This window comes from Thunnus albacares, chromosome 15, assembly GCF_914725855.1.
Source record: "Thunnus albacares chromosome 15, fThuAlb1.1, whole genome shotgun sequence".
In the NCBI taxonomy this organism is placed as follows: domain Eukaryota; kingdom Metazoa; phylum Chordata; class Actinopteri; order Scombriformes; family Scombridae; genus Thunnus; species Thunnus albacares.
Window position 1 is genome coordinate 22,109,708 of NC_058120.1, and position 26,777 is coordinate 22,136,484.

Genomic DNA, 26,777 nt, shown 5'->3' on the forward strand with positions numbered 1-26,777 from the left:
TGGACTACTTCCCTAATTGGCTTCCTATCTTCCTCTCCCTCTAAAAACTACACAGTATGTTTTAAACAAGCGTCATTTACATTTTACTGATCAGGTATACATGACCCACAAAATGTAAATATTCTTATATTTACACACACTTTATCTGTTTCTGTCTGCCTCTTCTCCCCCTTAAACTTGCACAGATCCACCAAGACACACCCAGGGCCTGTTGTGCACATCAGTGATAACCCCATGGATGAAGGAAAGGTAACTGATAATGGAACAGAGATATGTTTTTACCCTAAAAACCTAACACAAAATCATACATTTTTTTGTCATGCAGTGGTGTACTTTTCTGTGGATAACTGGCCCAACACAGACGACACAACGTCAATACGCCTCGTGTAACTACAATGTAGAATGATAGCTGAACATTCTCAGCTAATTAAAACATCAATGGTAAACATTAGATTTTGGTGTCAGAATCAAAGAGCAGTAGTTTCTTCCTAGGTTATATTTTACTGTAAACTTCATCAATGTTAAAGAAAGAAATGTTTTGCAAAAGAGTTGGAGATACGCAACAAGTTAACAAGTTAATGCTGCTCATTTGAAGGTTTTTGTCTGTATTTAATGTCACAAAGTATTTATTTATCATGATTGATTAAGGTTTTTAGGTTAATTTGTTTTTATTATTTTATATTGTTAGTTAACTCTTAGTTTTACAAGTTCCATAGTTTCCTGGTAATTTCCTTGAAAGGCACATATATGTTACTGTAATTTCTTAAGAGTTATATGGGAAATTAAATAGAAAAAATAAGACTGTGTTCAATTGGCTGCCTTCCAAATAATTCATTCCATCTATTTGCCAGCATAACCAAAAGTCAGCACAGAAGGTCAACCGAAAATGTTTTTTTTTTGTGTGTGTGTGTGTATAGTTGTTAATGACATGCAGGAAGGCATTCAAGTCAAAAAAATATTGAAAATTCAGTTTTCCAATATTCCAGTATTCAGTGGTTCTTAGTTGGATCCCTTGTAATGGAATTCATATAGATTTAAGCTGCTATTTTATGGAAATTCCTCTGGAAATCAACTACACATCTGCTACAGAATTTTCTGGTACACATAAGTCAATAAATTAGTTGGTACTTAGTGTATTATTTTTACTGGCCAAGGACGTTGTCAATTTTCTCAATAATTAGTACCAAATTACATAGTTCTTTCAAAGAAACATCCTAGGAAATGATTGAGAACTTATGCACATAAAGTGTATAAATATTGTTAAAGATGATCCATCCTGAACATGAGCTTGAGAGACAGTGACGACGATACAGCCAGATTAAGTCCAGGCTCAGTTATATATGCCAGAATGTGGTTTTATTGCAGTCAGCTGAGCTGTGCTTTGCTTCTCTTGTTGTTGCAGCTCCTGATTGGATTTGAGTGTGGCGTAGTAGTGTTGTGGGATTTGAAGTGCAAAAAAGCTGACTACCGCTACAATTATGATGAGGTAAGGTAATATTTCCTTTCTTCTGAACTCTTGTGTGGGTATTAGTTAGTTTGTTCAGGGTTTCCTGACTATTGTCTCAGCAATATGTTTGGTCTTGTCATGTTTTGCATAATCTACTCTTCCATCACATGTGGCTCACAAATGTTTTAATGTTGTGAAACCAGAAATACAAGAAAAACAGAAACAAGTTTGTGGATTATAATGCCAACTTCCTAATCAACTTGCTCTTCAAGAAGATGAGAAGCATTTTTAAAGCAGAAAAAAATATAGTACCCTAGCACTGTTAAAGGATTAGTCTGGCGATATTCTGTATTTTTGTTATTGTCAACAAATGCCATGAAAAGACCAAAATCAACAATGAATTGATCCCATGAAATGCAAAATATTGCCTGTGTAACCAAAGGCTGAGCTCTACTGTTGTCCAAAAACTGCTAAAAAAAAAAAACACATTAACTGCACTGTTGTGCTGTGTGACATGTTCCTTTTTTACGATGAGCATTGTAGTTTATTTTGTGTCAATTCCACATGCATCCTGCTACTGTACTCGCTAGTGTCACTAAATCTGTATTAATCCCCGTCTAAAAATAGTCCCAAAAAACACAGCATTTACTCCTACAAAGCCCCAGTTTTGTGTTTACAGTTCAATAATTTAATTTATTTAATAAACACTGGCTGGTTTCCTATTCCATTTGGAGTGAAGCAGGGGGATATATTTTCCCCGACATTATTGCCCTTTATGTAATTGCTTGGCTAAAGAAATTAAGCAGGTCAATCTAGGTATAGTGATTGATAATATGAATTTAAGCGTTTTGTTATATGCTGATGATATAGTGTTGGTTGCAGTGACAGATTAATGTACAAGAAATGTAAAATATTTTGAATTCATGGTGTAGTAAATGGAGACTGACCATTAATAGTGACAAAACACAGATTATACATTTTAGAAAGCAACGTGAAGAGCAGAACAACCATATATTATTCAGTTTCCAGAGGAAAGACTGACCAGAAAGATCTTTAACTGGGACTGTGCTAACAGTTATCCTTGGTCTCTTTTCTGATTTGAATTCTATTTTCAGGAATAACCTTCAGTGTAATATAAATACAGTCAAAGAAAAACTATTAAAGATCTCCAACGAACAATAGAAGGAGGACATTTATAAGAAACTGAAGCTTAGAAACTACATTCTAATCAAAGACGATTACTACACAGAAGCACATGTAAAATTAAATTTACAGAGAAGGCAAAGGTCCTTGTGTACTCAGTTAAGAACTTGTACTTTACTGCTGGCAGGTATAAAGATATTCCTGAAGAGCAACATTCATGTCTTTTTTTATGATCTTGGTGTTGTCAAGTATGAATTTCATTTTGTATTTCATTGCCCTTTGTACAGTGACTTGAGGAATTGGATCCAATTGGGAAAAATCTTGATTTGTTTTCGTTGTCAGAAGCTGATATGTTGAGTTGGCTTTTTAATATGTAGATTTCTGTTTTGGTGAGATTTACAGGAGATGCTTGGCAGCTAAGTCAGAGAACATCATATCATATTCATCATATCAGGACATTTCTGCCATATAAACCGAATGCTCTGAAATATTCTCTCTGTTCTCTGTGGAACTGGACATCGAGATTTGTCATGTGGCCATCCTGGTTATTATTGTTTAGTGTCTTGTAAGCCCATATGGGCTGGACACCAGAAAGGTGCAGGAAACTTAAATAAACAATCAAATACTCCTGTCTGAGTAGTTGAGTAAAAGTGCCCAGTTTTTTAAGAAATGATTTAGTCGTTGCAACTTTACATCCGTGACCCATTTTTAAAGATTTATGTCTCCGGGAGAATCAAACGTTCTTGGGGCTGAGAGCCACAGACAGTCTAGGGAAGTCGGAAAATATTGAGAGATGACTAACGCACTTTTGCTTTTGGTCTATTCATGTGTATTCGTGGACAGTAAGAAAAACAGAGAATATCACAGGAATGAATGTTTAAACAGGTTGCACACAGAGCTGCTACAAATATATCAGTGCCCCCAGCTGTAAAAATGTCTATCTACTTCATGTGTCACACACTCATGATGTGCTGCTGTGTGTCTTCCAGGCAATCCACTCAGTCGCCTGGCACCATGAGGGTAAACAGTTTGTCTGCAGCCACTCTGATGGCACTTTGACCACATGGAATGTACGAGCTCCAGCCAAGCCTGCACAGATCATCACACCACATGGTAGGAACTGTTGTATACACACAATTGTTTACACACACACACACACACACACACACACACACACACACACACACACACACACAGGCATATTGAATGGAAACCACCCATGTCTGTAAAAGCACATATTGTAGCTCAAAGTCTGCCAATCTTAGAGATGTACAAAACAGATGTCCCCGTGTGTACAGTAATATTTACACCACTTTCTACAGTTTGTGCACACTTTGCCTGTACTTCTGCAAAATTAAATGATGTGCATTTTTTTTACCTCCACTAGGAAAGCAGCCTAAGGATGGAAAAAAGCCAGAACCATGCAAGCCTATCCTGAAGGTGGAGTACAAAACAACAAGGGCTGGGTAAGTGTGATGGTGGACGGTAGCAAGTCTCCACCCATCCTGTGTCTTACCGACAGTGTTTTGGATCCATATCCTGTACTGAAAGCAGCCTTTCCTGTTATTCTAACATCATGGCATATATCTTAACAGGCCAGTCCTGTTGACCGTCCTCACGCTGGTGAAAATTAGTTGGAAATCTGTCGAGGCCCTTTTTGTTTGTAACATGTTTTTTTCTCATAAGCTTTGTTTTGCTGCGATTGTGCGATAACTGATTTTTGATCGTGACACATTATTCATTGTGATCAAGCACGTTACATCAAGAGGACAAAATAAAAGGACAAAAGTCTGTTGTCTACTGATGATTCATTTTCATGTTTCACGTGAGAAAGAAATTAAAAACAAAGCTTTTCCCATATGCTGGCCTTTTGTAGAATTGATGCGGGCATGAAAGCGTTATTTCACTGAAACTGATCTAATTATCCCTTAGCCATGCCATAATCTACTGGAATTCTTTTTTCTCAGGTATTAGAAGACAGGGATTAATCTAGGTTTGTCGTTATAATTAAGAAAAGTAGGCTTTTCCCATCATAGACTTTCTTGAAATGGGGCCAAATCATCTCCAGAGAAAGCACAACAGTAAAATTTTGGTGTCCCTCTTTATCCATTTACCATTGATTGGACCTAGTAGTTTTTCACTCTCATAACAACAAAAAACAAACGACTGAATAAGTAATTAAAATGTTTGTGTGTGTGTGTTTCCTGAACTCAGGGACCCATTCATGGTCCTATCTGGAGGTTTGTCTTACGATACCGTGGGGAGAAGAGCCTGTCTCACTGTGATGCATGGAAAGAGCACTGCCGTCCTGGAGATGGACTACCCCATTGTAGATTTCCTAACGCTGTGTGAAACTCCATATCCAAATGGTGAGCTGCAACACTTCAGTCTTTATTAGCCCAATGAAATGACATCATTATCTCTGTTAATTTTGTGCTGTTTTGTCTGTTTTTTGTCTTTTTTTTTTTTGGCAGACTTTCAGGAGCCTTATGCTGTGGTGGTCCTCCTCGAGAGGGATTTAGTTTTAATAGACCTCGGGCAGATTGGGTGAGTATTTTGCTTTCTAAACAGGGTTTAATATTTATTTAGTATTTTGTGATGTGCATGTAAAAGAGTATAATATACAGATAAACACTATGAGTCAGCAAGAGAATGCTAATTATATATTATATTGATCATTTTAGTCAGCTAAGTAGACATTTCCAATTTAAATAGATTTAATTTAATAAATATGTGGGTGAAAAAAATGACTAAGTCATGATCAATCTCTTTGAAACTGTACTATTGAATGTTTATAGAATACACACGACCTGTCACAGTCACTTATGTCTGTTTTTTAGCTACTCCTATATTTCAAATATTCGATAAAAGTTTTAAATGTGTAATTTATCTTTATTATCCCAAATGGAATTGATTTGTTGTTAAGGACTATGTTTTTCTTTTTACTTTAATATTAATGTTTCTTTGTTACTGGGGTATATTTTGCCTCTATTTATCATTATATGCCAACTATATTCAAAAAAGGGCAATTTTATTCCAAATATCTGCCTTTCCTCTCCCGATAAAGTGTTAGCATTTTAATGCTGTTACATCTTACACTGTCAGTGGGTGTGTATAACAACTTAATCAGTGAATATACAGTCTTTGTTTTTGTTTGATTTATTATGTCCAATAGTTCCCCCAAATACCTAAATTTCCTCCCATCTCATTGTGGATGTTTTGAAACTAAGAGAGGTACATTAATGGTGATGCAATTTATTTTCAGATTTAACTTATGGCACATTTCCTTGACAGGTACCCGATATTTGAGAATCCATATCCTCTGACTATCCATGAGTCACCAGTGACCTGCTGTGAGTACTTTGCCGACTGCCCTGCTGAACTTGTTCCTGCACTTTACTCCATTGGCAGCCGGCAAAAGAGACAAGGTTACAGCAAGAAGGTAGGCTACTCCTCTGTCTAATCTTGGTTAAAATGAATGAGACATTGGAATTTTTAAGAGACATTTGTATATTTAGAAACTGGTAGCAATGCAGAAAGAAGTTTCATAGTAGTACATTTATTAATTTAACATGTTTTTCTCATTTTTACAGGAATGGCCCATTAGTGGGGGGAACTGGGGCCAAGGCACACAAAGTTACCCAGAGATCATAATCACTGGGTTAGTAATTGATGATTCATGCACAACTGTGATTTTGTTGCACTGTGAACAAATTAGGTTATATTCTTTTTCAATATTGTGCTTTTTCCCCCAAAAATAGACATGCTGATGGGTCGATCAAATTTTGGGATGCTTCTGCATGTGAGTAGTTTTAGTTATTTGTTTTGTGTATGTTGTTGTATAAAATGTGTATAAAGAAATATTTTGTGCACCAAAGATTTAGATAAAGTTCAGAATGTATTTCCATCTCCAGTCCCATCTCAGGTTAAAATTAAATGCATACAAATGTCCAGTCCATGCAACAATAATACATACTTTCATGTCACCAAATAAAGTCTTTGAAGTCTGCAAAGATGAAAAATGTAAAAGCCAGTGCAATGTACATGCAGATAGTCTTATTTTCTCACAAGGTGACAAAATCATGCTGTGAAGGAGAAACTTAATTATGCAAAGTTCTGAACACAAGACACATTTCAGTAGAATAATATAATCATTTGCAGTCATGATATTGCTTGGACTTTTCATCTAGACTTTTGGAAGTGATTGAGTAATCGCTGTAATGGCCCTTCATGTACCCTCATTCCAAGTTAGTACATAGGAAAGTACCTTGTCATGTATAAAATATTTTGGCAGCAATTTAGGAAAGAAAGTTTCTCTTTTTCCTAAAATTAACAAAGTTGTATTTGATGTATTTTAATCATTTCAGTTTGCCTCTTAAACTTCAGTCATTCTTTCCTCTTGAATATGAATCACTAGATTGAAGTGGTTGTTCTCAGATATTATAGAGGCACATTCACAGGGTTTTTCTGACATTTAGGCTAAGAAACAGATCAACAGATTGATCAAACGTCTCTGTGACCTTTTCTATGGCCACAGTAAGTTTTGAAGCAGCCCTCTACTCTCTTTTAACATAAGTGTACACAACGTTATCATCTGCATAAATTAATATGTTCACTACATGATTCTACATATCACACCAAGTGTGGACTACATGCTGCTTTGGACAATATTGTTGGCATGAACACACTTCATTATATCCTATTCAGATCTGGTTGCTACCCAGGGTACATTACCTATAGGCAGTAGATTATCATATTGTTCTAACCTCTTTTTTCACTCTTCTCAAAGTAATGCTTCAAGTGCTGTACAAGCTAAAGACTGCCAAGGTGTTTGAGAGGGCTCGTGGTAAGGAGGAGAAGGCAAATACAGATATAGTAGAGGAGGACCCGTTTGCCATCCAGACTTTGTCCTGGTGCCCAGAGAGCAGGATGCTCTGTGTGGCCGGGGTGTCAGCCCATGTTATCGTCTATAGATTCAGCAAACAAGAAGTCACCACTGAAGTTGTGCAGGTGGGTAAATAGTCATTGTCCAGGTAATGTGGCATCAGAAACAGTGCAGGACAAATTAATCCTTATATAACACTGTATGTTTTTAAATTTTAGTCTTGAAATGTTTTATTTAAGAGCACACAGTCAGTTTCCCTTTCTTTTTTGGGACAGTAAGACAGGTCAGGTTGTGACAGCACGGAGAAAAATGTTGGTTCTGGCATGATTTCATCCAAGGTAGGAGAGATGCATTGCAGGCATTTTGAGAAGTGGAGGTCAAACATGTCAAGCCTTTTTACTGTCAGTCTATAGTGTAACTTCCTCGCTCAAACCTGCAGGGAGGTGTGCTCTACTGCACAAGACGTCATGATAACTGTAGGCAGCAAACAAGCACAAAAACTTTCAAAAAGGCAGGAGCATTTTGACAGTTATGCAGCACTGACTTAACTCTTTATGCTGACATTTCGGCAGCAGTGTGCCTGCCTTCTTCAGAGCTTGACCCACATTATTTCTTATGTTTAGCTTTTGGAGGTGCGAATGCAGTGTGAGTTTGGCGAGGTGGACTCCCCTGACCCAGGAGGGGAGCATACCCCCACCCTGCCAACCCCAGGAGCTTCCTCCAGCCCTCAGGAGACTGAGCCTCCCACTCATCCCTCCGTAGGCAGCAACTCCTCTGATGGACCACGGGACAATATACCATGCCTCCAGTATGAACAATTACATTGTCTTGCTCATTTTGCATAAAAAGTAGAATTGGGCTCAGCCATTTATGTGATTGTGTCACTGAGTAGACCAAAAATTGATGCCAAAAAGATAATTTAAGTAAATTAAATTAACTTCTTTCAGTCATCTACTAAATCCTTCACAGAATTTCTACATCAGAGCATCAGAACACTGGGGAAATAATCCTCTTTATAAAAATATTATGAGTGATGAAGACAGTCTGACAGTAAAAAAAAAGGGGAAAGTGGGGAATAGCAATAATAATGAGTGATGATATCGTCAGTTTAGCTTAGCCACAAGGTGATCATTTATTCCAGGGAACTCAGTAAAGTGTAGCCTGCTGTCTCATCCCGCTGTGTGTTTGATGCAGGGTGCGGAGCTCCCCGTTGAAGCAGTCTCCGGGCTACCAGGTGGAGCTGGTGATCCAGCTGGTGTGGGTTAGCGGGGAGCCGCCTCAGCCGATCACTAGCTTGGCTATCAACTCCTCCTACGGCCTGTAAGTCTCTACGGGCAGAACACTTGATATTTTGACATGGGTTTAATGAGATCACTTCAACTTTATGCCCACACTTGTCCTGACAGTGGTGGTTATACCTAATAGCATCCTGTCACACAACTATTAAGAACAAATACATAAAAATATCGGTTGAATCCAAAGTGTACTCATCCCTGCTGTGTTGCAGTGTGGTGTTTGGGAACAGTAATGGCCTGGCTGTGGTGGACTACCTCCAGAAAACTCTGCTTCTCAACATGGGCACATCAGAGCTGTACAGCCCGTCTGACCCGTACCAGAGGCAGCCTCATTCCCCACGCAAAGCACGACAGCCCTCTGGAGGTGAGCTGCACTCCAGCAATTTGTTGGTCACTCTCCATACTGTAGCTAAGTACCTGAACCGCTTTGGCTAACACATCTGACCTGAAATAAACCCTACATTTCTTTACTAATGTCATATTCCTCTGTGTTACTAAAGCAGTTGATACAGTTAGCTGAATGGCCCTGACTCTGGCTTTTAGAGGTGGGTTAGAGAGGGAGGGCTGACGCTTGGCAGCCGCCTCGACTTCGCACCATGAGCGCCGCCCCCTGCAGTAGCTCCTCTCCCTCAGCAGGGGGCATCACTGACAGATTCTCCATCTGTTCAATTGGACAGTGGAGCATGCATGTTAGTGATCTGTGCACTCGGAGTATATGCTGTATCAAAGCTGCTCTGCTGTAACAGAATCATCTTTTGATTTGTTTGAATAATAAAACAATACATAAGCCGTGTTTACTTGTTTGTTTTAGTTTCTTTCATGTCTTTTTATCGTGTTTTTTTTCCCTCTCTTTAACATCCTATCATTCACTGTTTGCATTTATCCTTTTCAGTCTCAGTGGCTTGTTGCTAGATTCAAGATGCTTTCATTTGCGTTTTCTGCAGTGAAAAGCTTTTTTTTTTACTGGTGCAAACTGCAGAAATATTGATTTTACTCTTAGTGTTTAATTTCAATTGTTTAAATTTTAGCAGCAAGCCTCCGAGACTCGTAGCTTTCTCCACTTTGTCACTTATAATTTCTGATCATTTTTCTTTCTGACTGTTTTTATTGTTGGTCTCTCTCTGTGATTTGGTTAAGACATTCCAACTGTGTCTTCAACGTCTTGCATGTCGAGACTTTCTAACTTGTATTCTGAGTCTATGAAAAAACTACGCCTCACATCACATCACAAAACATCTCACCTCAGTAAGTCATGTTGTGTCAGAATTTCTATTCCTCCTACAGTATAATTTTTCTCCTCTGAGTATTCCCTTTTTGTAATAAATTTACACTCCTGGATTTTGATATAGCATCCCCACATCCTCTTTTTTGTCTTTAAATTTTTTAAATTCACAGTTGAGTTTCAATAACAATGAGCAGGGACAGTACTTGAGGGGAGCTATAACAAAATCAGGCAGTGTATCTTTAAAACCTGTCATTTGTTTTACTAGACAAACTCTGGCACCTTTACTAAACAGTATTGCAGTAGATTTGTGAATTTAACTCAAGTGCGGCTTATTTACTACACTGTATGTGCAGCTATCCCTACCTTTGTTCAAATAGGTTACCCTTTTATTTTTTAACCATGTGTACTGCAGGAATTGACTTAGAATTAGTACGAGTTGCTGATGTGAGTCGGATTCATTCTGCTATGTTTAATTACAGCACCCTGTGATTCCAACGATGGGTCCAACACCTCAGAGGACCGCTGCAAATCACCTACTTCAGGTAAGCCTCTCTGAAGTCTCAAAAACTAACCATTTTATTATTTTGAAATACATCTCTTTCAAATGCTGCTCTTTGTCATGTAGGATCTACCTCGCCCTGCAATTCTGATGATGAACGTAAACAGAAGTTCATAGACAAGGGTATTGTTTTGTTAAAAGCTACATATCCCCTTAAATGTAAGCATTTATAAAATGGCTGGAGTTATTCATTTGTCTTTTTGAACCTTATTTTCAGTGAAGTTCAAAAGCAGACGCTTTTCCAAGACGGTTGCCAATGACTTTGGTACTGTATCATCCAAACGTATTTCTTCCGATTACTCACTCTTTCTCTTTGAATGGCGGCGTTCTAACCACACTGTGCCTTAATCCTACGTCAGTCTGTGCATCTTGTGCCAATGAAAGAAAGAAGTGCATTCAAGAAATGTGTTTTTGCTAATCATATGGTATGGGGCTCTCATAGTTGATTTATGAAATTAATCAGGATTCTTTATCAAATGCATGACAGGAAATCTTTTGAAATTTCAGGCCTCAGATTTTCTATGCATAATTTCTGCCAAAATGCTGTTGGCTGTTGTTACAAAACTGCGGATTGAAAATATCATACCAAATGGGCAAATGTTACCTTTTACTAAGTCAGAAGCATAGAAAATCTGCTTCACGCCTCATTCTTTACAGTACTAATGTCTAACCATGTCACTTAAATGTGCAAGTGAATCATTTCTCTTCGACTGTAGACACTTGTGTGTGTTTCTGATTCCAGGGCTTCAGTGCAGTGTTAACTGTTTGGCTACCCACTGATTTTTTTTTTTTCCTCCTCCTACTCTCTTTGCATAACTATGTTCACTGAATTATAATTACCTTATTTCCTGACTGCTCCTTGCTTTGTTTGATATTACAGGCCCTTTGGTTGTCTGTGATGCTTCTAAGCCTCATTTGTATTCTCAGGGTTTCTCTTTAGGGTGGTTATAGGCTGCAACAGGCAACTTTTGGGATTTTATACAATTTGGCAAAGCTCCTGGTAGCAAACAACAAAGTGAGAAGAACTAACCAAAATCAATTAAAATGTTTTTGGAATCAAAACATTTCTGTTAAAGGACTGCAGGGTCTTCTTACGCTCACAAAGTAAGAGTTTTCCCATGTGCAGCATATATGTACAGTATGTACGTCCTCAACAGTTGTCCTACAGTATGTATCACCACTCTCAAGTATAACTGAAAATCCTGACTTTTGAAATAATTGTGCACTGATTTTCACAGTAAACACTATGTCACAAATGACTGAAATGATGAATCATCGATTGTAATTAATTTGAAAACCTTTTCATTTTTCAACAACATTTCCATTTTTCGCCGTTATTCATAAAATAGGGGTATTTGTTTCTTTTACAGCCAAGATGTCACGGAAAATTAGCTCGTCTAGTGAGCCAAAGCCAGACCAGGGTAAGCCAAAACTACTAACTTTTAGTTTCTAATCTAATCTCTACATTTTCTTACAGGTGTGTGACTTGAATCTTCTGCTTTGTGTTAAGTTCACAGCTGTAAAAGACTTCTATGAGAGTATTGCTAATTGCATGTTGATGTGAGACTGTTGTACGGTATTGTACACTGAGACGAACACTTGATCTTTGTTTGCACTGTGAGCAGAGGAGAAGTTCCAACGATGGCGCTCCCTCACATGTAGAAAGCGCTTTTGTTGTATGAACGAAGGCAAGACGGCAGCCAGGATGAGCCAGATGAATTCCATCTATAGAACTAAGTCAGCCCCCATTACCAGTGAGTGGACCAGCCATGGTCTGACTTGGGCTGAAGTGGGATAACTGGTACTAACCCCCAACACTGCTGGGGCTTCTATTCCCACTTGGTTGACATATGACACTAATCCTCTCACAATGACCTGTTTCCTTCTTTTTGAGGAAGTTCCACTGGCTTGACTGCACTCAGTGTTCGAGTTCTTGCTTTTCTTGTTTACAGTTTTTCCTTGTGAAGAACATGTCGAGCGGTGTGTTTAGCCTGCCCCTCTTTGTCACAGATCTTTTTGTGTTGGTTTTGGGATTCCTCATTAGCTTTTTAAAGAGGGTAAAGGCTTGTGTTTCAGCTGCTGTCAACACTGTAATTAGGCATGAATAATTCTTGCTCTTTAAATACCAGTTCACTGTAGTACTACATGCATATCTGATACAATTTTTCACATTGAGAATGTTGTTGTCAAATGCGATTGCAGAAAAGTAAATTGGGAACCTTTTTTAAAAGAAAATTGCATCATTGAACGTAAACAGCAAAAGCATCTCAATGTCAAAAAGCTTTTCGGTGTGTGCTCAATAAAGAGTTGGTTGTTTTGTTTTTATTTTTCTGTCTCGGGTCACTTCAATAAAAGTCATGAATATGATTTAGGATGTGTTCTACTTTACAAATAGTAGCACAACAATCAAGCATTTGTTGGCAATAAACTGAGCTCTAACTATTTAACTGAGTTTTGACCTGATGGAGTTTGTGCCATTAACATCTCTAATTCTCATTTGCACAGAGAAGTCCTCAATAAACTTCTTATCTCTTTCATTTCGCACAAATCATTTCCTCATTATCTAATTTTTGTGCTCACTGTGTTATCCAGATGCCAAGGATAACTCATTCAGCCGCTCACGTAGTTCAAGTGTAACCAGCATAGACAGGGAGTCTCGAGAGGCCATCTCCTCCTTTTACTTCTGCGAGAGTTTCCCCAGGAAGACGGACAGCCTTGTCAGCCCCTGTGTGTTGGTGGGAACCACGCAGGGCTCTGTGATGATTGTGGCCCTCAGCCTGCCGCCCAGCGGGGACCAGAGGCTGCAGCAACCTGTCGGGATCTCCTCCTGCGGTAAGAGGCTGATTCTTAGGTGTAGATCTGCATTTGACTGGTGACTCTGAAAAGCACATTAGCTCATCTATAACCCTTAATGACCTCTATTGACTAGTAGTTGGAACTGACACAGCAATCTCTTAGAGCGCAGTCATCACTCCCAGACCCTTAAAATCACACTTTCCCAACACACAGGTATTAATCATGTGTGTTAAAGATAGAAGATACAATTCAGTATAATGCAGGAAAGTGATTTTGCTTTGTCACTTACTTTTGAAACTACAAAATGATGTGGCCCTCATAGCTGAAATGTCTTTGTGGTTTCTTGCACTGCGAATAGTTAAAGTTCAGGAAGGAAGTGGTGGAGGAGAGAGAGAGAGAGGAAAATTGTGGTGACTTGAAATATTAGTGTGTAAGGAGCGCAGTGCATTAGCCAAAAGGTAAGTTACACCCCACAAATATCCCTGTAAAGTTATTATTGAGTCATGTACTGTATATTCATTAGAAAGCCTATCAATGCCCCACAGACAGTGTTTAAAATTAATATAAAAGCCAAAAGCAATGAATAACAATATTACCAAAGGCCCCAATGGTCACATTGAGTTTACATGGATCCACAATATGGCTAAATCAGTGTAGACATAGTATATTGAGCCTAGATGGAACTTAACTTAAACCTGACAGTCCAACTGTACACCAGTCATGGATTGTGCCTTTTTAGATAAGACTAAAAATAAATACTTTGTTCAAACCATGACTGTGCAGCATAGCAGCCCTTCATGCCTGGTTATCATGAAAAACTCAGACACAAATTTAAAAAATGCAGTAAAAAAAGGAACAGTAAACTTATACTTTAATGTATTCGTAATACTCATTTTTCCAGGCACCCTTGCCAGACTCAAAGGAGGCATTTTGACGATGGCCCTCCTGGACGCCACTGGAGCTCTGCTGCCCCCTTCCTATGAGTCATGGTATGACCCAAATGCCTCAGATGAAGAGAAGGAGAAGAGCAGGAGGCGCAGGCCAGCCTCCCCTCCCTCATCGCAAGAGGGCCAGGACTCCCACTTCGCCGTGCTGTGTTCGGAGAAACAGGCCAAGGTGGTGGCCTTGCCCTCCCAAACTCGCATCTACAAACACAACATCACAGAGACCTCCTTCGTGCTGAGGGCTGATGTCGTGCAGATGGCCGGAACTAACTGCATCGCCTGTTTCTGTGCTAATGGGCACATCATGACTCTGAGGTAACTTAATTTATCATCATCATGGTTTTTTTGGGGAGGGGAGGGGTGTAAAACATTAATCTCAAGGTAGATGTATAATTTCCCTGCTATTGAATATGTGTGATGGGTCTCACTGCCTTTTTAAAAAAACACTGTGTTCCATGCTATTAATGCTGTTACAGTCATTTACATGCTAAAAATAATGAAATTCTGGACCACTTGTATGTTTTTGTTTAAAATCTAAATATATATGATATTTGGTATCAGAAAAACATTAACTAACAGCAGATCCAGTACAAAATACTGGAATTGGTATCTTTTTTTTGAAAATCTCTGATCAAATTGTAATAACTACATGTATAGTAGATTTCTTAACGTATTTACAATGTGTCTACAAACTCTTCTTTGTGACAGTTTGCCCAGTCTACGGCCTCTGCTGGACATGAACTACCTGCCGCTTACAGACATGCGGATAGCTCGGACGTTCTGCTTCTCTAACCAGGGTCAGGCGCTGTACCTCACCTCGCCCACCGAGATCCAGAGGATCACCTACAGCCAGGAGACCTGCGACAACCTGCAGGTCAGGCAGTTGTTACCGGTGACTTGGATAGACCATGAAAATTTTGACTTCATGTGTCATTTTCAGATCCATTAATGCCAAATATGTTCCATGAAGGTTTGGATTGAATCAAACTTAATTACAGTATGTGGGTGCAGACATATTCAGTTACAACATACAGCTGTTAATGTTACCCTGCTGACTCAACCAGTTGTCGGCTGTTATGTATTACATACTTGTAACTAATCTTCAGGCTTCCATTTTTTTGTCATTTTGCACCAGATTAGCTACTGCGTCCTCTATTGACAAGTAAAAATCTGGGATCTTTGTCCAGATATAATATCAAATCTATTATGGAGAAAACAAAAACACACAAGAAAGAATATTTCAATGCGATGTACTCATTTTCATAAATCTAAAAATGCCAGCAAGAGTTATTTAGAAAAACATTTGTTTTGATGTAAAAAATGGAAAAATACATAGTTGCATATATGCTATCAACACTTGAAAAGGCATGGATTACAAAAAGGTAATAACAATAATTGAACAGTGGAGTGCTTTATAAGTCTGTATGTCCACAAGTAGAAATGGTGAAATAGACATGTGCTAATGTTTCTGTCTTCTCCAGGAGATGCTCAGTGAGTTATTCACCCCCGTGGAGACACCGGAGGCTCCTAACAGAGGTTTCTTCAAAGGCCTTTTTGGTGGAGGAGCTCAGTCTCTGGATCGGGAAGACCTCTGTGAGTAGTGGACAATACGTAATTTTACATCATAGTGTTTTTAGCCTCATAGTTGTGTTATGAGTTCTAGTTCATCATGTATATTTCTGCTTAGTTTTAATGTCACTGGTTTCTTATCAAAGCCACCAGTCGGGAAATTAGGGGATGTTATTGTTACCTTTCAGTCACAGATTTTAAATTTCTTTAACCACCAAGGTATCATTTGACAAATGTCAGAATTTATTAACACAGTACATTGATTTCTCTTTTTGTCTTTGGTAGTTGGTGAAACAGCCGCTGGTAAAGCCTCCCGAAGCCTGGCCCAGCATATCCCTGGCCCAGGCAACATGGAAGGCATGAAGGGTGCGGCATCTGGGGTTGTGGGAGATCTGGCCCGCGCTCGGGTAGCTTTGGACGAGAGAGGGCAGAAACTGGGCGAGCTGGAGGAGAGAACGGCTGCCATGATGGCCAGCGCAGAGTCCTTCTCCAAACATGCTCATGATGTATGCACTTGGCATCTGTTTAAGCAAGCTGTTTTCACATTAACTCCCTTGTTTCTGACTCTCCTTTTTTTTCCTCCTCCTTTTTGCCCTCAGATGATGCTGAAGTACAAAGACAAGAAGTGGTACCAGCTCTGATGGCAGCGTGTGGAGCATCGGACTCTGTAATCACACACACCAGTATCTCTGAGGAGCTGCAGGTCCCTCTTCTTCTCTATTTCTCTCCACGGGGGGTTCTGCTCTACAGACTCATGCTTTTATTCTCAGCACAATATCACACACTCTGCATTACCTCAGTCACCGGAGGACTGCCGCAGAGTAGACACTGGCCAACCCGACGTAATGAGAATGGAAAGAAATGGAAGAAGAGAAGCTCTTAGGAATCTCTCTTTCCATTTCATCTGAGAGCGATGATGTTTATTTAACATCAGTCCGCAGAACAGGAGAGAGGGGACCTTACATATCCATCGGTCATGCACTCATATATATCTCATATATGTATATATGTGTATGTGTGTGTGTATATATTCATATATATACACACACACACACCCTGCTGTTTTGTTCTGAAAGAGGAAAGACAATTCTGCAAAACATGTACTTGTGGTGGCCTGATTGCAATTGTTATTTTCCTTTCTCTGCCCTTTATGGTGTCTGCCAAACACAGTGGACTTAAATGAGGAGAAAAGTCTGAAGACCCCCCCCCCCCCCCGTCCTTCAAATCTAATCAAGTCAATGATGATGTATGTTTCTATAGGAATGATTGAATCAATGAAGGACTGGTGTTTGTTTGTTTTTCTGGTCTAAATTATTTTGAAAGTTTGACCGCTATCCTTTTTGTCAGTCTGTTTTTGTCATTTCGTGTCCAGAAAGGGCCTTTCAAGCACTTAGAACAGTAGTAATGTGGACCGAGAGATGAAGAATCTATTGCCTCTCATCGAATAAGGGCTGGTAGTACACTAGTTCATCACCATTTCTTTTACAGCATTTTCCCAACTGAGTCGTTTTAGTTGAGACAAACAAATGATTTTTTTTTTTTTTCTGAAAGTCACTTTGGTTTTTATTTTTAATTAGATTATTTATTGGAACAGAATAATAGATAGGAAGTAAAAGAATTTTGTATGTTGGGCATTAATTTTTATTTTTTCCTTTTCAATTAAATGCACAAAAAGTGCTGAAAATGTTTACCCCTATTGAAGAGTTTACATTGATCTATCAGAAAGATAAAAAGTTGATACACTGGAAACCCCCCTGAAGTTCTTATACACTTCTAGCATTCATGGGGCTGTAGCTAAGTCGTGGAAGACGATGTGTTAAAGGGCAAGACAAAGATTGTCCTTAGAATATAATTAGATTGCATAAATGTATATTTTGGTTACAATTCTCAGTTTTTTTGTGATAAAGATTATATCTATACACGTTTTATTCAAATTTGTTTTTGGCATTCTGTCATAGCTGAAGTTGATTTTTCGTCTTGTTTCTCAGTGTGTAGGGGGGAAAAAAAAGCATGTGTCTCTCACAGCACAATGGAAATGGTAATGCTGTCTTCGTATTCGTAGCTGCCAGTAGAAATGACCAAGCACCACAGAGTGTTCCACACGGTGCCGCTGGTCATCTCTCTCTCAACCATTCACTTAAAAACTGTTTCTCTTCTGCCTTTGCCTCATGACGCATATATGCTAACCTCTACCTATGTGTATATCTGTGTGTTTGTGAACATACATATATTCAGGGATATGTGTATGGGCGCCAATATTTATAATACTACATAGATACAGTGTATTACAATAGGTCTTTTGAGGTTTTTGTTTTTGCTTGACAGTGTTTTTCAATGTGATAAACTAGAATTCTATTGTAATTAGATTTCTTTTTCATGAGGTGCAAGGATATGCTGCTATTTGTGTCAATGTAGGAGCATTATCTGTTGGTCTTTTTATTTGGAAAAGAGAGACAAGACTTTGTCAGTCCAGATTGCTGCCAAATGTTGTAAATAACGGGGACAGCTGGACACAAATCTGACAGTGCAGGTTCAGGCAACGTGACATACTGTACGCTTGCGGCCATGTTCTTTTCCGACACCAAAGAGCTTAATTTCACAAAGTTGTCTTGATTTTTTTTCCCAAATGGTAAGAGTCGGTCTGGATACATTTTAACAGCACTCTGAAGTCCAGAAGTCTACTGTGTGTAGGGGGGGGAAAGTAGATTGGCTTTAGCTTCTTCTTCTGGGCATGCCACCCTCATTACTTTCCCAAACTGCTGTACATGCGTTCAGAAGACAGACAAAGTGAATTTGAAGAGTTTAATTCCAAAATAAATAAATAATAAAAAAGTGACATTGACTCATTGAAAAATGCTTGCAGGCATGAAGTAAAAGCTAGAGACACTTGTTTGGAGTTTCGAGAGCTTTTCTTAGATTTTAGAGGATTAAATCATATATACTTTGGAGATATTGAGTTATCAATTACACCAAAAATGTTTTATCCAAGATGGATATACAGCATTTTGGAATAAAACCCTTCACTTTTAGCTGGCTGATTTTAATCTACTCTACTGTATACTACTGAGATAAACCCATTTGAAAGAGCAGTTATGTGGGTTTTGCACTATTTTTTGTACTTAAAATAATTTTGTTAATATGATTTTTAATTTCTTTATTTTGTCCCATTTTCTTGTTTTTGAAAGGACCAAAACATGACAGAACCTATGCTTATCTATGTCATTTGCCAATTATGCTGATTGCTTCACTCTCAGATTTGTTTTCAATGTCAGGTTAATGATACTATGATATATTTATATATTTGAAAACAAATATATATACTTTTAATTTCAATAATATATATAAAAAAAAATTAATACCTTTAATGTAATTTTGGGATAGAATAACTCACATTAACGTCCAAACAATGGTTGTGCATAATTAACATTATCCAAACATGACAATAAAACATTTTCTGGTTATATATTGAACATGCTCATCTCAGATTCAAGCTTTGCTACTGCAGGGGGGTCGTCTCCTCTTGGTGGGCCGCTGAGTCTTTCTACAAAGTGTGGCCTCGACTTTAAAGTGCTTCAGTTTGCAACATATATGTCCTAAATGGTCTCTTATTGCACATTGAAGGATGCATGATATTAAGTGTTTACAAACTTGAAACAACCATGTATTATCCCTCTTAGAGATTGTCTGTTTTGGCATTTGTATTTACCACCATGTTGAACAAAACTGAAGTGCTCATCACACATCAGAAACGTGTCCCATTTTCATTTGATCATGCCAATTGTATAAGTGTTAGAGATTATATTTATTTTATTGGTACATCTGTTTATGTTACTGTTTGCTTCATGAAAACTCTTGCTTTCGCTGCACTGTAGAAATGCATTGAAATCGAAAGCTAGGCTTACAAGCGCAGTGCAGGAGAGCTGAAGGGTTTCTCAGTCACCATACTTCCATCCATCTGTCTTCTGGGATGAATATCTGTGGAGTTGCAGTATTTTCTCATAGTAGGCAATTTTTGTACAGTTTTATTAAAATAAATTTCACATGGATGTCTGACTTAATCTGCTGCCACAAACAATTTAGACTGTAGATACAGTATATATAGATATTATTGTGCAATGGAAAATAAATGTAAAACCAATCATAATCTGTTTTGTCTTGTGTTTTCTGTGTCATCTCTTCCTGTTTGCTCACTGACATGATTTTAACATGAGTACTTCACTATTTTCTTATCTGGAAATTATTTTGGGACACATCTGTCCTCAAGTCAGAGGTCAATGTCAGCTGAAGACCAAAAACCCTCCTGCATGGTCCAACACTTCCTTGAAATCATCATAAGAGGCAACATACATATATATAACATATTGGCTGAAGAGATCATATGCTGTTCATTAGTTCTTTTGTTATGACTTGTTATGTATATTGGTGAGTGCTTTCGTGGTTTCATGACTTTTACTTGTTTTAATTAGAGATGCACCTTTACCAGTCACGTAAAAATTTATATTAATATCAGTTTCAGTGTAATTTTTTATTTCCAACATTTGGCCACTTCTGTAATTTGCCCTTTATGTTTGTATTCACCTAATAGTCACGTATAGTACAGGGCCAAGCATTGTTCACAGCGGAAATTCCTCGGTTTATAAAATCCAGATGTATGTCAGGTTAAGTTTTGGGAACCTTGTTATGAAATAATACATAATATCAGTAATATTTCTGTTTGAATGATGTGGCAATAACAAACATGGCATCCTGGTTTTTGAGTATTCCACACAATATAAGTATGAATTTAAAACAATGAAGGAAATATTTAAAGGACGAGTTCACAATTTTTCAAGTGTGTCTAAAAACAACAGTCAGGTGTCCATATGAACAATGAAAGAGGTTTTCCTCGCTGTAATCATTCCTCCTGTACATACTGGCTATTAAAAGATCCCCTTCAAATGTGTTTTCAATGTAAGTGATGGGGGCCAAAATCCACAATGTGTCCACACAGTTATTTTGTGCAAAAATGCATTGAAATGTCTATGCAAAGCTTATATGAGTGAGGCTTCAGCAGTCTGAATTAGTCATATCAAGTGGATATCTGCCACATTTAAAGTCTTTTTAGCATCAAATTCCTTCTTTGTGTTTCCCTGTTGAGCTGCAGTGGAAGTATAAGAACAAAAAGAGGGACTTTGGTACTAAAAAGACTGTAACGTTGAAAGATATCTACTTGATTTGACTCATTTGGACGGCTTAAGTTTTATAATAGCCTCAGATAAACTTTTATATACATTTTTGCACAGAAGGAAGCTTGTGGATATTGTCCCCCATCACTTACACTGTAAGTGCATTATGAAGAGATCTTCTAATGGTCAGTATGAACGGGAGGGATGATTACAGCAAGAAAAACCTATTTCACTGTTCATTTGGGCACCTGACTATTGTTTTAAGACAGACTTGAAAAATTGTGAACCCGTCCTATAAGTAGAAAATCAGCTTTATTTACCTGTTTTCAGGAGTCCTACATTTCCCAGAAGTCCCTGCAGGTGGCGCCATTACTCGCAGAACTTCCGTAGTCCAGCGGGGTAAAAAAAAACACTATAGCGGTGACTGAAGCCTGAGCATCATCCTCACACTGACGGAGACGGCGGATGAAGCGGAGGGACAGCAAAGTTGAATTCGGAGGCAGCCAGGCATAAAGTAAGCCACAACTAGTGCACTTCGGAAAAGATGTAGAAAATTCGTATGCTTTTCTTTTCAACAAGCAAGTTACAGTAGTTATCTATTACCCCGGCTTCAACGTCAAACCTTTTAATTTTTGCTCCGTTAAATGTTTGATGGACCTGAGCGTCTTTGCTCAGTAACCGTCGCGATGAATGAGACAAAGAGGATGGATGCAGTATGAGAAGACGCCAACTGTTAACGTTACGGTGTTTTTTTTCCCCTCTCTCCCTATTTTTGGCAGAGGATAACTTCACAGAAATGTAGATAACTCGACTCTTCTCACCGGCTAACTTTACAATTCCGTCGACGACAGAAAGTAGCTACTACTTATATGTCCAGAAGTGCTTGCGTCACGTGCTTCACGCTTTTAACGGTTGAAGAAGTGAAATTCATTTGTTGGACTGTTTTGGCTTAGAAACAAACCAGCTTCTTCATGAGGGGAATTTTTATCTTTCACTTATAATCTCCAAGAGATCAACAGGAGAGTCTGAACCTGTCTTGCTTGCACTGTTTTTGCTCAAAAGCACTTCAGCAGGGCAGATGCTTAAACCAGGATTGGCCAGATTACAGAGCATCTGAGAGCTGAATATGTTTATACAGTAATATTGACCCCTTTGCTGTTTACACAGTGTTTTCTATTGCTCTGCCCATATCTAATAGATGTGCCTGCTTTGGAGAATTGAACTTGGGACTGTGTGTAAGGTGGGAGTTAAGTGGACCACAGCTCCCAACAGCAGCAGCAGCAGTGTGACTGGAGGTGAGGATGATGGTGTGCACTTAAGGTAGGCCTCCCTACTGTATATCTTAAGATGAGTCAAGGGCCGAACCTCGTCCTGGACTGGTTGTCGAAGCTCCATCTGTCTCAGTATGTGGAGTCGTTCATTGACAATGGGTATGACGATCTGGAGGTTTGTAAACAGATTGGGGGACCAGACCTTGATGCCATAGGTGTCCGAATTCAGTATCACAGACACAGGCTGCTCTCAGCAGTGCAGCAGCTGAAAGAGGAAGAGAAAAGGAAATCACCTGGCTACTATTTCACCTTAGAGCCTCTGGATGCTCCTACTTGCCACCACACTTTACACTCAAACAGAGAGGAGGACTTGAGGACATTAAGGTCACACACAGGAATACACCAGGCCTCCTGTCCTGGAAACCATGACCCGATATTCACAGATTGTAATGATTTTGTGACTTATCCCAAACTGAAGCTCAAGGTACTGATAAGAGATAAACTTGCAAAAGATGGAATCAACCTTGGACAAGCTCCGTACACCCACAAGGTAGGCACATTTTATTTCCTTACAACAAGGTGATACTGAATGCCGACTCTTCAAGTGCTGCCTCTTGTAATTTAGCACGCTTACTTTGTAGTGTATGTGATGAAGAGTGTGTCGAATTTCTTTGATGGTGCTGACTGCCAGTGATTCTTCCTTATTGCTCCAAGGATGCTTTGGTATTTCTGGCCACTGGCCAAGATTGACTCTTACTGAAAACTGAAGTAATTTGTATGTTCAGTAGCTTGATTTAGTAATATTTTATCATTGGTATATTTGTCTATTGTTCTTTTAAATCTCACAGTATAATTGAGCTGTTGTTGCTTGGGTTCAGATTTAGTGTGGTGATGTTACTGCAGAAACAATTAATAAATAAATGAATCAATTAGTTGAACAGAAAATTAATTGTGAACAATACTTCTTTGATCAAATGTCAAGATTTATTGGCTCTCTTGTAATCACTGTAAATCAATTTTGGGTTTTTTTGTTAGTTTGGCTTTTTCAAACTTTTGATTGTTTTTATTCTACTATTCATTCTTTTTCGTTACAGTTTATAGACTACACAATTAATTGCTGCCTTAGTGATGTTTCACCTTCTTCTAATTTACTCACAACATGTTCAGGTTAAATAGATTACACACCTGATAGCAATATCAGGACTGCCGAGTGATCTCTTGGGTTGTATGTTTTACATGGTGAACACAATAATGAGTGCAAGGAGAAAGATGTTCCATTTAAGATAAATGTGTGTCTGCATTGTATTCTGGTCTGTTGAGGTTTGTACTTGGACTCTGAGAGATTGACACCAAAATCAGAAGTTTAGCAATGAAATTTTAGATCTCATAGATGAATCAGTCCCTGCTAGTATATATTTTGGTATAATTTCATGCCGTCTACGTGTAGACGGTGGTGCAGGAATAAGAAGAAATACACTGTAATGTAAAACAAAATACTGTAGATTTCATTGTTGATTAATCTGCCACTTGTCACTGCCACTTTTCAATTATTTCATTAATTATTTGGCCTATAAAATGTCAGATATTAGTTAAAAAATGTCCATCACAATATCCTAAAGGTAATATCTTCAAATTTGCTGTCGCATAAGATAAACAAAGGCAGCACATCTTTACAATTGAGAAACTGGAAGTAGGGGTGATGTTTTAAATTTTTGAAGAAAAACAATTAATCAAGATAGTTGCTGATTAATTTTCTGTCAGGCGACTTATTGATTATTCCACTAATGGTTTTAGCTTTACTGTACAGTGCATCCAGATATGCAATCAGGTATTTTAAGTGTTAAAGGTCAAGATAAAGGTTATCTCAGGATTTCTGGGATTCAGAAAAGTAATGATGATAGATAGCTTAGCTGGTGCTTGTGATTGCATGAAGAGTGGAATCTGCATACTATATGATTTAAGCATAACCAGTGAGCAGGGGTTAAAAATCCTCTGACCTCTGAAGGCAGATGTCAGTAGGACAATGGATCAGCCATGATGACAGATGTTTACTCCACAGATAATACATTTACTGACAACATGGCATTTTATTTCTGGTGATCTGCTATGTTCCTGACAACTGTACAGTCTGCCGGCTGCAGAGTCTGCTGCAATTAATTAATTGTAGAGGATGGCTATTCTACTTTGGCATCAACCAAATCCATTCAGTCCATAATACACTGAGTGAATAGTCCGAGGCCTGCCAGATGACAAACTGAGTAGCACATTTGGCTTATTTCCAACGGTCTGTCACTATCAGTGGAAGGTGTGATTGATGGATTCTGTTTTTTATTATATCACAGAAAACCGATGTTTTCCATTAGACAGTGAACGGTGGACTGGTTTTATGAATCTGTTTCATATGTATTGTAACAGACTGTCGTAATGAATCCCTGCTAAATACGACCGTTGGACACCAACCCAGAAAATCTTTGTATTTTCAGACCTTAGGCACAGTTTGTGTTCTCAGCAGTGGCACTCAGCCAAGAGACAAATTGTTCTTTTAATGCACATTCACACTCATCTTGGTTTCGTCTTTCCTCAGCAGATACAAGTTTTAAATGCTGCTCATCAACAATGAATGAATGTGGTCTGAGGGACAGGCGAGCCAGGAGCAGCTTTCCAGTTTGATTGAACTGATCTTTGTGTTAATAGAAATCAGAGAATATTGAGCCTGCTTTACTAGAGTGCCTTTAAACAAGGCTCCCTATTGTGCAGCCTTGTCTACCCATAAAACACACTGCGATGTTTGGCATATTTTCATTTATTCTCATAATGAAAGTCTTATTGGAAAAGTTTATTTTACCCTTCTGTTGTGTCATAAGATAAAATAGTTGCACTGTACTGTACTTTATTGTATGGTTCTGGTCTGCTTCACTGCTACATACTGTTCATGAAAGATTCAGATGCTGCAAACTACTAAGTGCAGAGGCACTTTGTGAATCACTTCTAACCCCTTTGTAGGTTGCAACTAATACAGGCACAGTTAGATTCACCCAGAAAAGTTTCTTTAATTCTCCAGACTTAAAAGCACCATCAGCTCTGTAGTCAGCAAAAGCCATGCTGGAGTTTTAGGTTCATTCACAGGCCAAAACCTATTAAAGGAACAGATTTTACAATAGCGGATGGGACAGTAGCTACGCTTATGCTCTTCTAGCTAGTTAATGTAGCCTTTACAAAGTTCAAATGACTGTCACTATCAAATCATTTATGTTTAACATTTGTTCTCAAGCCTCACACTGTGTGGTTAACAATGGAGTATAATGGCATTCTGCTGCATTTCAGTAGGAAATAGGCCAATCTTTTTGGTACTTTAAATATGGTCTGTTGGATCCTTAGCAGTACTTGCACTATGAAGACGTGCATGATCATTTACGGTGTGCATATTGATTACCAGTTTGATTGGGGCAGCTCATCAGTGAAGAGTTGATTTTTAAAATAACACAACAATCAGGTCAGCTCTGTGTGATAACAGCATTTTAGAGCAGTTTGGCCTTCCGGGTTCATCAGATTTAGTCCATTTAATGGTTTCAGAATGCAGGTATGTAGGCCAGTATGGCCCATTTTCTCATCAGAAATAGCATACTGCAGCTTCAGGCCAAGTCTGGCTGTGCCAGCAGTACTTTTTTTTTTTGCTTGAATTTGTGCAGAGCGGGGTGATATATCAATATCATACCAATATGAAATTAATATTTTGACTTGCTTTTACTCTAGATATTGTCTGGGATTTTGGTTATTTTACAACTACTGTTATTTTTTTCTGTCTTAATGGCCCCAATGCCATAAAGTCACATGATCATTGCACAGTGATAAAAACATAAGTGAAAAGTGATCTATTGCATTAGCACACACAAATAATTTTAAAAATCCACCTCTAGAAGTTTAATTTTCATAACACACTGAAATTAACAGAAAACATTTTTAAAAATATAAAACTACTATTGGTAACTTGAAAACTCTAAAACGGTAAAATGGTATATTAGAAAATGCTCTGGGAGTCATCTTCATACCATACCATCATTTTTTGCACTTCTGTAACAAACATTGACCTTAGTTATGTTTAATGTAGGTGAGATCAAAAAACAGTATGGCATGTCCTCAGGTCCTATTCAGTTCAGGAGTTGCAGTGGTTTGGATCTGTAATTCCACAATGCCTCTGTCTCTCAGTCTGAGTTTGGTAGTGCAATCAATTCTCAATGAGCAATGTGCTTTTCTGACTATTTTGCACGCATGACTAGTTCACACAGGCCTGCAGGACCTATTAGTGACTTTGAGAGAGAGAAAACAAGACTAGGTCAAAACCTAGTATATGGCTGGGCCGTTTATGGTCAATATGCGAAATTGTGGCCAATTTGTAACAGGGATAGTCAGTGGTAGTGTCTATAATGTGAATTCCTGGATATTAAATGTTCATCTGCAATTTTCTGTAGCTGTCCCAA

General features: G+C 38.4%; 2 protein-coding genes across 10 annotated transcripts in view; both read left to right on the forward strand.

Moving 5' to 3' along the window:
* stxbp5b (syntaxin binding protein 5b (tomosyn)) overlaps nt 1-20,007 on the forward strand; it is a 29,723-nt gene extending 9,716 nt beyond the window's left edge. Inside the window, exons 6-29 of one of the 6 annotated variants that reach the window (XM_044374267.1) lie at nt 186-249; nt 1,403-1,486; nt 3,580-3,703; nt 3,978-4,056; nt 4,805-4,959; nt 5,065-5,137; nt 5,885-6,032; nt 6,184-6,251; nt 6,352-6,392; nt 7,380-7,600; nt 8,099-8,283; nt 8,670-8,795; nt 8,983-9,134; nt 9,908-10,015; nt 10,475-10,537; nt 10,621-10,677; nt 10,772-10,819; nt 11,925-11,975; nt 13,147-13,386; nt 14,252-14,609; nt 15,003-15,168; nt 15,776-15,887; nt 16,149-16,369; nt 16,463-20,007. In XM_044374267.1, the coding sequence (XP_044230202.1) occupies nt 186-249; nt 1,403-1,486; nt 3,580-3,703; nt 3,978-4,056; nt 4,805-4,959; nt 5,065-5,137; nt 5,885-6,032; nt 6,184-6,251; nt 6,352-6,392; nt 7,380-7,600; nt 8,099-8,283; nt 8,670-8,795; nt 8,983-9,134; nt 9,908-10,015; nt 10,475-10,537; nt 10,621-10,677; nt 10,772-10,819; nt 11,925-11,975; nt 13,147-13,386; nt 14,252-14,609; nt 15,003-15,168; nt 15,776-15,887; nt 16,149-16,369; nt 16,463-16,504 (2,986 nt within the window). In that variant the 3' untranslated portion in view covers nt 16,505-20,007. Of the gene's footprint in view, nt 1-185; nt 250-1,402; nt 1,487-3,579; nt 3,704-3,977; nt 4,057-4,804; nt 4,960-5,064; nt 5,138-5,884; nt 6,033-6,183; nt 6,252-6,351; nt 6,393-7,379; nt 7,601-8,098; nt 8,284-8,669; nt 8,796-8,982; nt 9,135-9,907; nt 10,016-10,474; nt 10,538-10,620; nt 10,678-10,771; nt 10,820-11,924; nt 11,976-12,179; nt 12,309-13,146; nt 13,387-14,251; nt 14,610-15,002; nt 15,169-15,775; nt 15,888-16,148; nt 16,370-16,462 lie in introns of all 6 variants that reach the window. The other 5 variants (XM_044374261.1, XM_044374263.1, XM_044374262.1 and 2 more) reach the window with 5 other exon arrangements.
* A 1,369-nt stretch (nt 20,008-21,376) lies between these two features.
* sash1b (SAM and SH3 domain containing 1b) overlaps nt 21,377-26,777 on the forward strand; it is a 54,544-nt gene continuing 49,143 nt past the window's right edge. For 2 of the 4 annotated variants that reach the window (XM_044374269.1, XM_044374270.1), the window contains exons 1-2: nt 21,377-21,542; nt 22,227-22,849. In XM_044374269.1, the coding sequence (XP_044230204.1) occupies nt 22,376-22,849 (474 nt within the window). In that variant the 5' untranslated portion in view covers nt 21,377-21,542; nt 22,227-22,375. The remainder of the gene's footprint in view (nt 21,543-22,226; nt 22,850-26,777) is intronic. The other 2 variants (XM_044374272.1, XM_044374273.1) reach the window with 2 other exon arrangements.